The sequence below is a fragment of the Uloborus diversus genome, chromosome 1 (genome assembly GCF_026930045.1).
Source record: "Uloborus diversus isolate 005 chromosome 1, Udiv.v.3.1, whole genome shotgun sequence".
Classification (NCBI taxonomy): domain Eukaryota; kingdom Metazoa; phylum Arthropoda; class Arachnida; order Araneae; family Uloboridae; genus Uloborus; species Uloborus diversus.
In genome coordinates this window covers 228,214,821-228,231,296 of record NC_072731.1, presented here as the reverse complement: position 1 = coordinate 228,231,296, position 16,476 = coordinate 228,214,821, and the positions used below count along the sequence as shown (strand labels likewise).

Genomic DNA, 16,476 nt, shown 5'->3' with positions numbered 1-16,476 from the left:
AAAGTTGGCTCATTCTGAAAAAATTGTTTTAGCAAACATTTAAAATCTTAAGTTTTGCAATCCCAACATTTGCTTTTAATTTATTTTTCACCTTATAAATGAGAAGTAACATGGAGAGACATAACTAAAATATTAAAGTGCATTATTTATATTATATTGTCACTATTTCTTGATTAACACTATAAAGCTACTTTATTTGCAATTAGGTTTTGCCGTTTTTTCCATTTTTGCCGGTTTTTTCCATTTTTGCCATGGTTTTTTCCACTGTTCCGGCAAAAATACCTTTTTGCCGGCAAAAAACCCAACCCTGGCTATTACTGTTTCGTTTTACTGTTTCGAAAAATCAGTTCCGAAGACGGAAATAGTCGAAAAGGACGTCCTGTTTCGATAAGCGATTTAGCTGTAAAAGCAAAGAACCTTTCCCCGTTGCATGCGAAGCGAGCTGCGAAATCGAAGAAATCTTTGCACAGTGGGTCTCAGGTGAAATAACACAATTGTGTTCTTTTTTTATTCGTACTATTTCGGTGGGGCGCGTCCCACGACGATGCTCAGACGCCCTCAGTTCATCTGCCATTGACCTTCCTTTTAAATTCGGATGAAGTTCTTATCGGATTTTAACTTCCGGTTCGCTATACTTTTATGAGTTGTATTGCGCAGTCAGGCAGGCCTCTCATAATGGGCTTACTTTGATAATTTCAATCAACAGTATTGGGCACACCCTGACTGTGCAATGGGGATAGGATATACAGCCAGTATCCAGTTTGCGAGCAAAATGGCGTAGGTTTCCCACACCTCAAAATACAGGGTTTCTTATATTGAATGGAACAAAAAAGACAATACTCCCGCTAACGTTATGTTAAAATAAATCAAACTTACTGTGAAGTTCCGTTACAGTTATACAAGTTTCTTCAGATGTTCTATGAGTGACCCTCCTGTGTCACTACAAATATTTGTGCTGCAATCAAGGGTCTGGCCAGAGGAAATGTAGGTCCTTTTAAGGAACCTTCACAAAAATCTAATTAGTTAAAAAGGACCCTTCACAAAATTTCGAATCACCAAATCGGATCTTTTAATGAACTAATTTGTTCAATACATGAGTATGCAAACCATAAATCTAATCTACATTGATGGATATGTTTTGGTTAAACATTTTGAAATTTCACAAAAAGATTTGATTTTTCACAAAAAAAATGTTTAAATTGACAAAAATAGGACCCTGTGAAAAATCTTGAGCAGACCCTTGGTAATGTAGTTCCTGCTCCTACCACTCTTAATTGAGTATACTCTTTCGATGATTCGAGCACCTCAGCTATCTGCTGTTCAGGGTTGTTGCCTCTTTTTCTGAAGTATTTGTTGACGTAAGTCTTTGAAAATTCTAGTCTCTAAAATTCTTGTAGTCGGAATAGGGAGTTGGTCATCAGGAGCTATTTTCAACAAAATTTAATTGAAGTAGATCCGCCTTTAAGTTCGGGACCTAATATTGATTTTTTGTTTCTTCATAGGCGCTAATGTTAAGGGATTTGAACTGTTCAAAAAATGAATGGAAAGTTGTTCAAATCAAAAAGATATTTTCTGTACATGGGGTTCTTCATCAAGAGGTTTGTTTGAAGTAAATTCGCCTCCGAAAACAGGGGATTTATATTTGCCTTGAATTTCCTCGTAGGCGCTAATGTTAAGTTTTTTGAACTGTTCAAAATTGAACGAAAGACTGTTCAAACCAAAATGAAATATGGGAATGAGGTATCCTTTCCGAGATCTTTCAAGCAAAAAAAAAAATGTTGTGACTATTCACTTAAAAGTTCTTGGGGGGGGGGGGGGGGGGGGGGGAGAGACCGACAGACATTTCTCCCTATCTCAATACCCTACTTTCCAATTTTAAATTTTTCGATATTTATTTAACCATTTTATTAATTTTTGAATTTTTTTAATTGTTTTTTTCGCGATATTTTAAAGATGCATTAAGCCTTCTTTCATGCTTTTTTCTTCTTTCTCTGACTTTTACTGGCAAAGTAGGCTAAAAACTGAATACGAACCACCGTTGAGTTATCACCCGTTCGCGGAAAACTTGGATCGGACCTCAGGTTTTTATGTCTTTTTTCTTTTATTAAAAAAAAAGTGACGAAAATTTTCAACCATAATTTTTACGTTAATATTTTTTATGATATTTTAAGATGCATGATTTTGTCTTTGAAGGCTGGCAACACTGGAGTATGATGACATTAATCTCTTGTTACGTCCGCTTCTTTCTTTCTTTTTTTTTTTTTTTTTGGTTACATTGGATTTTATAATAACTTTTTGAAATTCTGTGACTTTAATTTACTGGTTCATTCACTTGTAGTCAACTCCAAAACCTGCGTTTAAATATTGTTCAAGTCGTCGTAAAAACATTATTTACTTACTACCAATTTTTTTATTATTTAGAAACTCTTTTTGTGCAAAAAAAACACCTGTCTGCAATTTTTCTTTTTTTTATTTTCTTTTTTGTATTTTACCTGTAAAGAAAAGGTTGAGAAACGCTGACCTTTATTACTGTAAAAACATAAATTGTAAAAAGTTTTGAAAAAGCTGTGCAAAAGGAATCCATTGAATACACAATTACAGTTTTAAAAAAAAACCGTGAAAGTGATTTATTAAGGTCGCGAATACTTCAGCAGGAGCATATCTTTAAAAAACTTTTTACACGCTAAAAAATCCATTGTTTACGTTTGACTTTTCACATTAACTCTTAGAAGAGGCTCAATTGTAACTTCAATACACCACCAAAAGGTCAAAAAAGCTCAAAGAGCAAAAATGTTTTCTCATTGTCCCTTAAATAGGCATATGGGTTGCTGTGGGTGCGGTTGTTGGATAACGACCCTCAATTGGAGAAAAAAGTATCATAATCGACCTACTTCTCTGGACGAAACCTTGGTAACGTTCTGACTCACCAATGCCCAAAAATAGCTTTCGGATTTTAACGAAACACTTCTGTCGAAAGTAAAGTAGAAGAAAAAGATGAGATATTAAACTGAATACACGTGTAACAAATAATAGACGAGCGCACATCACAAATTCGTGTTCATAGATTAATTTCACCACCAGGCAGTTTGAATTTAGGTCGCCTTTTGAATATCGTTCAGTTTCATCCGAATGATACTTTTCATTAATTTTTTACTCTTCCTGTTTCGTCAGAAATGGGTCGATGTCGATGTTTACTCTAAAAAAGCTCCGTTTTCACCTGCATGCACAATTGTTATGACCCATAAAAAGTGATGGGTCAGTTGGCTGAAAACGTATGTGTGTTTTGAGTAAAAATTTGTTCTCATTGATCAGTAACAAAAATATTTTCTCATCTAGTTATTCAGGAAATTTTTTTTTAATAGGTTCTTTCCGTTGTTTTGGTACGTCACTTAGCACATTTTTAAATCTTGGCGATTATTTTTCATTTTATTGTCGTTAATATTATTTGTCACTGTTTTTGGCAACATTTCATAAGCGGAAGTGTGTTTACTTTATAATTACTATTATTTTTCATTGTTTTTGGTAACTGGAAGTAAACCGCAGGTATTATAACAGAGAATGTAAGTTAAGAAGTAGTTTTTAAAAAAGTAGTGGGTGTGCAGAGATCGAACGCTAAGATCACGTGAATAAATCATTAATAGTCACTGTACTGGCTTTTGGCAAAATGATAAAATCGGAATTTTGAGAAAATTGCACTGTTTTCTAATTAGCATTTTCCAAATCTGTTTCGAAAATTTCTTCATCCATTCAGTTTTAAATGACATTGAACTTGATACTATGCCTAGCCTCTTATGCAAGAAAGTTTCATATTTTCATGCCCTAATTAAATAATTATTGCTCTTCTAAAATTAGCTTAATAAATAAGCGAAACATGTTTATTACTCATAACCGCTAATTGATCGCAATTGATTTGAGTTCGAATAAGCCAGACAGCCTTGGAATGCTCTCTGAGCGAAAGGGCATTTTGGCGTTCAAGGTCTAGTGCCTCCTTAAATACATCTTCTATGGAGAGCTCGCTAACCTTCTTTGTTTTTCTTCTGCTGGGAGATAAAAGTTGACAGCGAAGAAATGTTCTTCGCATATTCCACGCGCTTGGCTTTTGTTGATACGTAGTTGATTGCGAAAACAAGTAGAATTTTGTCACCTCACATGCTGCCGATTCTTTCAATTTTCGTTCAGATTCTTCACATCCTGTTTCTTGTTTAAATTATTACCCAATGCAACTGATGAGTAATGTTGATGACTATAGTGAGAACCATTTATACCCTTAAAATTAAATGCGTTAATGTCCTAAAAATGCTTCACTTTTGTTTCGATAATGTCAAAATGAAAATGGGTGTATTTGCAACGTTAATAATTAGTCTTAGTGCTATTTTTTTTTTCAATCCCCCCCCCCCGCACTGCAGGTACGTAGATCCGACCCTGCCTAAAAGGGCAAAAGAATTTGAAAGGAAAAAATGTCTTGTCGGTATTAGAAACATAAAAAATACGCGTAAAAAGCACAATTAGTAATACAATTGCAGATAGTACTTGTTTCAGGGTTACAAGGAAGAAAATCATCCAATCGATTCAAAGAAATGAGCGTGTGGATGAAAAGACAGTCGAGAAAAGACTTTGTCCGACCCCCCCCCCCCCCTTTTTTTTTTCTTAAATTAATATCCGACGCATTAAAAATCTAAGTAATTTTTAAAACGTTATTTTTGTCGATGCATTTGTTTCCTTTAATTTGATCTATTGTGGGGTGATAGTTTTGGCAAAAGATATTAATCGATTCGAAATTACTTTAATGGAGTAGCTCGGCATGTTTTGAAAAAAGAAAACTTTCTTCGCTTTTTCATTTCAACATTTCAAAAAATATTTTTATTTCCGATGTAATTATCTTTTATATTGTATCCCCTTATATTGTATCCCCCCTCTCCCCGCAGGTGGAAACATGTTTTAGTGTAGTATTGCTTGACATTCGAGAAACTTTTTATTCGCAATTATATATTCAGAATCCGAAAGGAATATAAAAAAAAAAAAAAAAAAATCGACCACCCTATAAAATTGAAGTTAAGTGTTTAAAGCTACGAGTCTAAAACGTATGAAGTGAAAATTTTTCATTTGAAAGATTCGTTCCCAAAGTCCCCCTCCAATCCTACTACGACAGGAATTTCATTCGTCTTAACGCCAATGATCCAGCAATCCATTGATAATACCGCTATGAACATTTCAAGTACGCAAAAAATAAATTTAACTCGATTAACGTTGCGCTAGTAAAAGTTTCTTTCTACTTTTTTGAAATGGCACTGGTTGAATAATAAACTCTGCATTTTGATTTTGTCCAAACTGCAAATTACTTGTTCGAATTGTCACATTGAAAGCATAGAAGTTGAAAGCTGAAACTTAGTAAGTAAAAAAAAAAGTTTTTGGTTTTCACACTTGACGGAAAAAAAAAACTACTTTCGGCAGCAGTGCGTGGCATGGAAGCTACGATATACTAATGAAGAGGAGATAGTAAAGGACAAAGTTGAATTTTCCTTCACGATTAACCCCCACGCATTCACCAATTAAGATATGATTTATCTTGAAAATGGTGCGATGGGGAACTATTTTATCTGGTCTGAGCTGTGAACGCCTTCGTGATGTATGAAAGATGAGTGATTGTGCAATGTCCGTTTCTGAATTTTTGAATTGGAGCTTACAAGTTTGAAAAGCATTCTGAATTTATCGCGTAGTTGATGGCTCAGCACAGCGTTACATTTGAAAATCGAATTTTTCCGATGTGTCTGGCTTATCTCTCAAAATAGACATCACACCTTCATGCGCAATCAATCCTTTTCAGAAAGATTTTTCATTAAACTGTTGCAATCTTCAATGTTGTTACAAATGAGTTGAATAAACTGACTCTCTTAGCTGTGGAATGTGTATTTGAGGGTAAGGGTACTCATAAAATATCTTCAATGCCCATAAGAACAATCAAAAGTTTCGATTGCCTTGGTTGTTACAAGTTTAACAGAAAAAAAGAAAAAACGACAGCAAAGTTGCAATGAATGATTGGAAAAAAATATTTGAAATATTAATGAAATAAAATGTAATATTGTTGTCAATTATTGTTTTCATGCAAATATTTTGTTACTCAAGTACGCTTAACATTTCCAGTAAGCAGAAATAACTTTTGTGGAGAAATGAAAACGCCTCTCTCTTGCGGTGCTGCGAACCGATGCGGAAAAGTCCGTTTTACAGAGATCGTGTGATATTTTAGTTTCAAACAAAATGCGTCTTGCTTTACAAGTTTTCTATTTTTCTTTTAGAGTATGTCCAGTCCAAGCAAAGCCGATCTGCCTAAGGTGCCTGCTCCTTTGAAAAATGAACTGGCCCAATTCGATTCATCTAAAATGAAACACGCAGAAACACAAGAGAAGAACCAGCTGCCCTCAAAAGATGGTAATGTTTTAAACATTTTAAGTATTTCAAGTAGATTTCTGTAATTACATTACTTTCAAAATGCTTAAATGTGTATGCAGATTAAAAGAGAAATATTTGGAACAGAGTCTAAAATTGATATGGATGTTAAGAAATTACTGGCGCTTTTTGCATTGTTCGCAAATCACTCTCCGCAAAGAAAAAAAGGTTTCGTTTAGAACTAAACGAATCTACTTTATCGTATATAAACATCAACAACAAAAATAAGTAAATGAATAAATTATAAAAATAATGCGTCAACTTGGATTACGAATTTAAATTTTTTAGAAACGAAAATTTCTTCTTTTTTTTCCAAAATTAAATTGATGCTCGATGTATCATTTTTTATTTAATACTAATTTTTATTTCCTTTTTAATTAATCTATGTGCCACTAAAAATGAAAGTTTAATAATTTTAATTTGTCATAAACAAATTCAGATTTTTTCCTTCTTCCAAAATTGAATTGGGGACTTCGATTTATCATAATTTCATTTACACGACTTGTTCTGATTATTTTTAAGTATCTATACTAAGTAATTTGAATTTAATTTCATAAAATGATCTACAAACTTAAAAGACATAGTGGTCCCACATAAATTCCTATTCTTAAAGCCAAATCAACTAAAAAGATTTTTTAGCTTGTTTACTTAGAGAAAAATAAAAACATTAATTGCTGTGGGGTTTGAACTTAAAGCGCTTTCCACGTAGAACGGTGCGATCCCCCCGCCCCACCTCTTAGTTTTTAAACAGTTATAGCCGATATATTTTCTCTTTGTTTCCTTGAACTCAAATGAGAGAAATGAAAGTAATTCAAATCAATTTCTAATTACATACTTTGATAAAATTTGAAAATGTCTTTTTTCTTTCTTTCTTTCTTTCAGATGTGCAACAAGAAAAAGTTCACAACAGTATTATAACTGGAGTTGAAGGGTTCGAACGCTCAAAATTAAATCCTACTGAAACACAAGAAAAAGTAATTTTGCCCAATGCTGATGGTAACTATTATTTATATTCGTTTTTATTAATGTATTGCTGTGTGTTTTTACTTTCGTTTGTCTAATGTATCGAAGAAAGTATTGGATTCATGAAAATTTTCGAATTCACGAATATATTATTGCAAAAGTTTAGTTTAGCTTAGGATATCTAAATTCTTTTGTGGATTTGTGAGTATGATCTAGTATTTGAGTGTTTTTGAATTGATCATATCTGTGCCCCAAGATAAAATTCCTCGACTAATAAATATTAAAACCAAATATGTAGATAAAAAAACAATTTCTTGATTGATATCGCCTTTGCCTGTCCAAATTTTACAACTATGAGAGCAACTAACTTAGAAAAAAATATATACAACGACGCTGAAAAAGCACAAATTTGCAGGAAAAAAGGCCATCAAAGCTTTTGGGGTAGAAAGCGGTTCGTGCTGAGGCACCTCGACAGGAGGTCACAAGAAATGTCCCTTACTCTTCAAGTTTTGAAAAACGAATTCTGCAGAATTGGAGACAATAATGCAATATTGCATTTTCCTTTTTTAAAAAAATTATGATTATTAATGGTGTGTAATGTCTTTTCTCATGTGATGAAGGTATGCGTGCCTGCTTGTACTTATAATTGGGAAAATTCGGAACTTCGTTTGGTAAAATGAGGAAGTACCCCTTCCCAAATATTTAAACTTGGATTATCCCTACTCCTTAAATCCATAAGATCACATCTTTTTTTTTTTTTGCATTGCAGAAGGGAATACTTGTAATCATGGAACACGTGTCTACAATGTTTTTGCGACGTTGCTTTTTGTTGCATTGTTATGGTATTTATTTTTTACCTTTTAGCAGAGTACGTCCTGAGACTCCAGCTGTAAAAATTGAATCTAGTTTTATTCATAGATATAGTAACAACTTGATAGTGTAGTTTTTAAAATTGTTAAGACAAGAGAATTGCGTAGAGCAAAACCAAGTTTTTCGTGATTTATATTCACATTGGAAAGTTCTCTTCTTTCTTCCCTATTCATTTTACAATTTTAAAGTTATAATAAATCAATTAAAGATGTAATAAATCAATTTAAAAATCTACAAAATTCTATATATTATTTTGAAAGATACTATCGTGCATATTTTCCTAAAGATTTGAAAATATCAATTTTTCATAGATTACTTTAAGAGAACTGCAGGAAAGCAATGATTAATATTTGCCTATTTTACTTGTACGAAAGTAGAGTTAATTTTTTGGTTCCTGGTTCGATTCTTAACTCCTGGCCGGTTTCTATGAAATGAGGCGATAGACAGACATGCAGGTAGATAAATTTAATATGATAGATTGAGGTAGATTAGATTAGCATGACTCAGAGAGAGTCGAAATTAGCTCTTTAATTGCAGCTGAGCTGCGGGCCTTGGATTGAAAGTAACAAACACGATTGTAGGACTGTTTCTTATAGTGCTGGAGGGGGGAGGGGGTTGCGATTGGTTTCTTTATACACTCCAAGTGCCTTAATATATATTTTCAGTCAAATAAATATATTTGAAAATGACTGAGTGTTGGCAGTTTCCTGTGAAATACTATGTTTTTTATAACTGATTTAAAAAAAAATGCGCATTTGTATTTCTTAACTATTGAGTGTGTTACAATGTTCTTAACCAGTTGAATCTACTCAAAATTGAGTGTGTGATTCCTATTGGAGTGCAATGTTATTTACAACTCACTGTTGAATGAGTGAAGTTGAGCATAATTTTAATTATGAGCTAAATATATCGCTTTCCAGCTGAAAACAAATGTATTTATTTAAAGATGTAGCCCAAGAAAGAGTACAACAAAATTTCCTGACTGGTGTAAAGAATTTCAAAAGAAATTCTCTAAGGCGAGCTTCAACAGTAGAAAAAATAATTCTTCCGACATCCAATGGTGAGACATTTTGGAAGATGAATTGTTTGATAATTTCATTAACATTTTAAAACAGTTACATTAACCAATTAACTGTTTTATTCGTTTCTAAAGCAATTAACATAACCTTATTGTTACAATAAAAATGGGATGTTGGATTTTGGTAAGTTATCGTTTAACATTTTCTGTCGCCGAAAAAATCATTAACTATTAATATTTAATGTACTAATAGTAGCCCGTTGATATTGCTTGAAAGTTGAAAAACTTATACTAATGATTGGGTTGAGTTCGTTATTTTATCTCATTACGAAGCAAAATAATTCAGAAATTTATAAATCGCACTGAAAAACATGAAAATAATTACTTCAGAATTATTCCAAGTTAGTTTTTATGAAATATCCAGATGAATAAAAAAGAAAAGGAAAAATACAACTCGGAAGTTCAACCAAATCATCATATATATAATAACCGATGATCGAGTAACGCGCTTGCTTCAACAATGAAACTCGCGCCACGGCATGATAATTTGATAATGTGTTTTGGTAATGTTTAACATGCAGGGAAAGGCTTTATTGTGACAAGGCCGAACTCGATCTGGTAACTCAACTGTTTTACTGGTAAGACTGTCATTTCAGGGAAATGAAGAAAAGAAAAAATTGTCAACAATGACCGCTATCTACTGGAGTTTAGAGTTAATCTACTGGAGTTAGGGTTAAAAAACAGGCAACTGCTTCTTTAAAATGTAGAAGAGATGCAATTTTCACTCGTCATACCTTGACGAGCGACTTTCTTAAATATTCTCCAATCAGTAATTTAAAAATTCAAATCTATGCTTCTTCATAAAGATAAAATGAAATCTAGTACTTCTGAAGCATTCATTAAAAACTAAAGTATGCAAATTTTAATCTTAATATCTGTCCATAAATTATATCACGCTTTGAGGGGGGGGATCGTGAAATTAGGTCAGTTTGTGGCAAAAGGGGAGGAGGGAGTAACAAAAAGGGACATCACGCATTGTTTTTAATAAGAACATGTTTATGAAAAATAGTGACGAGGGGGGGGGAGTCTCTGTTTATGATAAAAAAGGGGGGGTCAAAAAAAGTGACTTTTGTGGACAGTCACTTAGATGCTTATTCTGTTATCTACACGGAATCATTCTAGGTTGGATTGACGTCACAACTCCTCCATCAAATCGTCTTGCGTAGAGATTCCGCTAATGAAGGCGGTTTGAGTTAGGAGTTAACGACGTTAATCCGAAGGGAAATGCTGCCGATTTTTTTCTGGAATATAGCAATTAAGGAGTTGAGGATTTTTTTTTTTTTTTTCGCTTAGGACATTGAAAAATTAATATTGGTTATAAATTGATTTTTTTTCCACCTGCTTTTTCAGAACAATTGCTTCAAATGACAATTTTTTTTTAATTCCACTTTAAGGAAAAGTAAATTAGTTCATACAGTTTCAAAAGCAAATGTCATATCACTTGTGCATTTTTACATTCGTAAATTAAGCTAGATGGTTTTTTTTTTAATACAGATGTTGTTCAAGAAAAAATTCATCAAAATTTTGTGAGTGGTGTTGAGACATTCGACAAAACTGCGTTGCATCACACAGAAACAAAAGAGAAAGCAGTCTTGCCCAACAACGAAAGTAAGGATGAAATTTCTTTGTTTTCACTATAAATTGTAATCAAGTACTAACCTCAAAACTTGAGATGAGATTCCGAAGTTTGGAATGTTTTATAATTTTGCTGTTCACAAAAGTTGCTTTTTTTTAAAATTGTTTAGCTGAAACAATTGTTTAGCTAGACAAATCTTGATCAGTTGCTCCTTCCGATTAATGCAATAAAAGTGTCAGTATCTTTTCCTTCTTGTAGTCTAAATGTACTGATAATTTGACAAAGATAACTTCTGAAAATTACTTCCTTTTGAGAATGCTTAAACAACATTTCACTGTATGGTAATCCAGGGTCCCCCCACCCCCCAGCACTGTGCCCCCTCTGCCCCCCCCCTTCAAATCTACAGAGCCCTTTTAAATGTTGAAAAAGGCCTTAGAAACATCCCACTAAGCACTTCAATTCAGGGCCGATCCTAGCAGGTGTGCAGAGTGTGCACCGCACAAGGGCGGCCAAAGCAAGGGGCGGCCGCAGGCCTTATCATATAGTTCTTTTAATCAATCAAAATTCCTCAAGAATTTCTCAAAAGATAACTCATAATAAGTCAAATAAATGTGCTGAATTTTAAATGTTCAATTATCAAAGTGCCGATTTCCTGACAGCATAGTATAGTTTAAGAAAAATAGATTGTTAGGGAACATTGTGTTTGTTTATTGTCCATTAATATCTACTCCTTACACACATGATTCATTTGGTTGCAAAATTTATGACGGAACCGGTAATCAGGCATGGATACATGGGAGGGGGCCGATGAGGGAAATGGCCTCCTCCTGAAGAAGAAAGGGTGCCTTCTAAAAGGAGCACTCAGGGCCCAGGGCGGCCACTAATGTTTACCCCCCAAGCTTTTATAGACCTAAACAATTAAGACATTTTTTATATATTACATTTAAAAAAGCTATACTGATTAGATACTCTAGCAAGCATTTCAAATAACAAATTTTGTTTTCAACAATCGCGGCTGCGTGGAGAGACTGGAAAATTGCGACTCCCCTGAGAGTCAAACATTTATTAATGAACTAAAATTTTGTAATTTTCCCCCTTTACAGCATTTTTTTCGAATTAAAATCACGAATGAACTGCCCGGTTTCAGATCAATGCTCTTGCCCCGGGTAGTAAATTTAAACTTGGCTCCAAAACGAAGATCTAAAAAGATACCATGACATCCTTGATGAGACTAAAGAAGGCTTAAAATGGCGTTTTTAGGACTTTAATTTCGGAAAGTTTTGCTGTTTGAACCACCGATCTAAAGGACCCAATTAACTCTCTGATTCACCCCTTCCAACTTAACTTAATCAAACATAGCCTGAAAATGTTGGCTTTAAAATCCAAAATGTGTTTTCAGAGGGCAGCCCTTCTTAATGTCATCAAAAATAGCTTAATGACATTTTTCGTATTTCTTTTTCGAAATTTTTGCGATTCGAAATCCATTCCCAAACATTACTACCAAAGATAGTCTCCATTAGCGTCTTTAGAGAGGCCCCTAATCCCATCACCTCAGTTTGAAATTGACTTCAGTTTCAAAAAACAGTTCGTGAGGGTACACTGAACCCCCGCCCGCTCTTTGATCCATCGTTATCAAACAATGCCTAAAATACGATTTGGGACTTCAATTTCTAAAAACTTTAGAGGAGAACTGCCTGGTTTGTGTAACTTTTCACGGTAGGGCATATACCCATCAATCGTCGAAGTGAGGTGGACAAAAGGTCTATAATTGTGTTTTTCAGATATTAATATCGAAAAATATCCGTAAGATTCGCCGAAGCTTCCTAGTTTTGTTAACGTCACCAAAGATAGCATAAAATTGCACTATTAGAAATATCCGCTTGGGAGCCCCAAAACCCTCCCTTCCCAAAAATAGCCTAAAATGGATTTTAGTTCCGAAAAATATTTGGGTTCGGAATTTTTTTCACGTTTCCCCTATCGTTTTCAAATCTAGCCAAAAATGGGTTTTTAAAACAATAGTGCCGAGAAATTACAGGAGGAAAGCCACCAAATCCCCTACCGTCACCAAAGACAGCCTAAATTTACGTTTAAAACTTCAGTTTCGGAAAATTGTCGGGAAGAGCGCTGATCTTTCCTAAGCTACGGTCACAAAAAATAGCTTCAAATTTATTTCAATTTTGAAAGAATTTTAGAAGAGAACCAACATTACTTTTCCCCTGAAGTTCCGAAAAAATTCCTAAAATAGCGATATTTGATGTCAATTTCGAAAATTTCCCCACGCACCTTGAATATACCCGACTCTTTTCTCTTGTAACAAAACACAACCAAAGATTACTAAAACTATTTTTTGTACGCCAATTTCGATAATTTTCTGGGAGCAATCCCCCCTCCCCTGATTCCCCCTCCTTTGTCCTTTCTCTGATGTCACCGAAGACAGACCATAAAATGCGTTTTTACGACTAGTAAATTTTGGTATCTATTACTTTCTTCAAAGATATAAATTGTACCTAAGACGTTTCTTACTATGAAACTTTTCTTCCTTTTAAGTTCATCATTTTTTTTTTTTTTCTTTTTTAAATTAGAACTTGATATAGAAATTTGAAGAAATATTTATATGCACGTCAAAGATTAGTCAAAATATGCAAATTACTCTTGAGGGGCGGCACATTAGGTCTTTGCACACGGGCGGCCGACACCCTAGGATCGGCCCTGCTTCAATTGCGCAATCTCGCCACCACTATCGTAATTAACAGATTGTCCTGAGGCGCTACAGCGGTCAAGTGCCCCCCCCCCCTCCGTGGCACAGGATAATCCGTTAAATTTTTTTTTTTTTTTTTTTGGATGCTACGGATAGCATACATTTTAAAAATCCTTTTAAGTAAAGTTATTTTTCCCATTTATTTTTCAAGATACTCGATCGTAAAGATCGCTGATGCTTCGAATTCTTGTTTTTATGAAAAGAAGAAACATTTTGTTATGAATTTCAATTCCACTTAGGGTGTCAGCCCCCAGATGGGTGACACCCGGGTGGACCCCCCCCTCCCCCCCTTTGTGACGCCTCTGATGTATTGTATAAAATTTGTAAATTTTTCTTGAAAGCTCTTGGTTGAGTAGTTAATGAAACCTTAAAAATGTTAATTTTAACTATTACTGTGTGTACTAAATATGTGTTAAAATTTACTAAATATGTGTTAAAATGTTATTTTTAACACATATTAATTTCAATAATAACTTTTTAAAAGGTTTAAAAATTTTGTTGAAATTTTAACTTTTTCAACTTTATTTAAAGTTTAAAATTTACCATTTGTTTTCATTGACGTTGGCAGGAAATAGGAAAGGCATTTTCAAACTCTGAAACTGCTGTGTAGCAATAGCAAGATTAATAAAATTTTTGCTTGTTTGTTTCCAATAAATACTTGCAAAAAGAAAAGAAAAAACGTGCAACGCTGTCGGTGTTTTCTTCTGTACACCACGGTAGTGAATTCTAATAACATTTGATTATAATTTTCATATTCCAAGTAGAACGACATGAACATGCAGTATCTTTTGCATATTGCCTTTAAATATTGAATTGCCCTTTGACGATCTTCCAGCTTGCTTCTTTTCTACATAATAATAAACAAAACAATCTCAATCTATTGCAAAACTCATGAAAAGTTGTGAATATTATTTGATACATGTTATATTATTATTTGACCTGCAGTCAGGGGCGCCCCGATGGAGGTTACGGGAGTTCTCTTTGACCTCCCAAAAATGTCCACATTCTACAAATTTTGTCTGACTGTTCAGAAAATACGGAGATATAAAGCGACTTTTTAATGCCCGAATGTGCCTTTTCATTAGATGTACGTATGTGTGCATACCCGTATTTTATCATTCGACAAAATTTCGGGTTCCATTCGGCAAATTGATTACCCCCCCCCCCCTTCCTCCCAAAATTAAGTTAGTGGTATCCCTGCATGCAGCTTATAATTTGAGTGCGTAAAACAAATTATTTCGAAAATGTTCAAAACATAGACATGAATAAATAAAACAAATATATGTTTATTTTGAAATTTCTTTTAATTCTTACACTTGCATTTAATTGCAGTTATTGAGCAAGAAAAAGGTCATCAGAAATTCGTTCAAGGAATTGAAAATTTTGACACTTCGAACCTAAAGCATGCTGAAACTATGGAAAAGAATCCATTACCCACAAAAGAAGGTGAATATAGATTTTTTTTTTTTTTTTTCATTTTTTAGAATAAATTTCTGTATTGAAATTGAACGTAATGAAAACTCTATCCTTGCAGCAATCGCTATGGAAAAGAGTGCAGCCTGATGGTCCAAGCATTTGACTTGAGAATTTGTAGTTTTGATAACTGATGTACTTCTACATTGTAATTTTGTAATAAGACTCATGACTGAAACTTAAAATGAGAAGAGATGTAGCTAAATATTTTTGATACCAGAATATTTTTTTAAATCATTGGAAATAAATTTCGTAAATACTGCACAACAAAACATTGTCCTCCATGACTATAAAATATTCATTTTTAAAAGTGAAAATGTGAATCTTTTATGTTTTTGAATGTTATTTTTATTATATTTCCTAGTCTGAATTTTTCTGTCGTGCAAAGTTAAATCATGTTTTTTTCCTAAATGTGGTATGGATTTTTGCATTTTATACTTAGAAATTTTTGTAAAAAAAATATTTTGACTAAATGTTTCAATTTTTTATGACTTGTATTTGTTTTGTTCCAATAAAGTCTTGATATTTCTGTCTAAGGTTTTTTCGATTCAAGTTGACATACGGTATTAACAATATGGTAAAAAAATAAATAAATAAAAGTTTGAAATTATAGTAAAATGGGGAAAGGAGTATCACTATGTGGATAAGGGAGGCCCCTCCCTTTAGGGACAAAGAACCGGCAGTTTTTCCGAATTGAAGCTCTAAAACGCACATTTCAAATCTCTCTCCCGAAATCTTTTCGGAATTATAAAGTTTCAAAAAAGCAATTTTAGGCACTGTTGGAATGAGACGTTTGGAGGCCTATCCCAGGGCACTTCTCAAAATTTAAGTCTTAAAGACATGATTGTAGATATAGACATATAGGTAGAGTTAAAGGAATGGGTTTAGTGATTTTCCTAGAGTAATTTTTTCGAAACTGAAGTTTTAAATGGTCTTCGACGGGGATATTAGGGGGAGGAAGTTTCGAAACCCTCCGCCGGAATTATTACGAAATTGAAGTTCTAAAACGCAATATTAGAACACCTTTTTAACGTAAAAAGAGTAGGTTTGGGGACCTCGGTTAAATCTCTATTCTAGGTCTTTTAGATAAAAATTCTGTGGGAGCCCCCCCCCCCCCAAAGCATGTGTAATCAGATCTGTAGTAAAACGAGAAGTTAAAAAATAGACTACCCTTTTTAAAGCATTTCTGGATACACCCTTGACGGATACTGTTAAGAAAGGATTAGGATACGGACAGGTCCGTCACTAGACCAAAAAAGCGCGGGAGGGGGGGGGATGAGTTTGGTGGCTCCCTACATTAAAAGAAAAACTTGT

General features: G+C 33.8%; 1 protein-coding gene across 1 annotated transcript in view; it reads left to right on the top strand.

The window, feature by feature from the left end:
- LOC129225580 (thymosin beta-like) overlaps positions 1–15,698 on the top strand; it is a 36,744-nt gene extending 21,046 nt beyond the window's left edge. The window contains exons 2-6 of the mRNA XM_054860035.1: positions 6,294–6,426; positions 7,327–7,440; positions 10,850–10,963; positions 15,022–15,135; positions 15,224–15,698. Of these exons, the coding sequence (XP_054716010.1) occupies positions 6,297–6,426; positions 7,327–7,440; positions 10,850–10,963; positions 15,022–15,135; positions 15,224–15,252 (501 nt within the window). The 5' untranslated portion in view covers positions 6,294–6,296 and the 3' untranslated portion in view covers positions 15,253–15,698. The remainder of the gene's footprint in view (positions 1–6,293; positions 6,427–7,326; positions 7,441–10,849; positions 10,964–15,021; positions 15,136–15,223) is intronic.
- Positions 15,699–16,476: the final 778 nt, after the last annotated feature.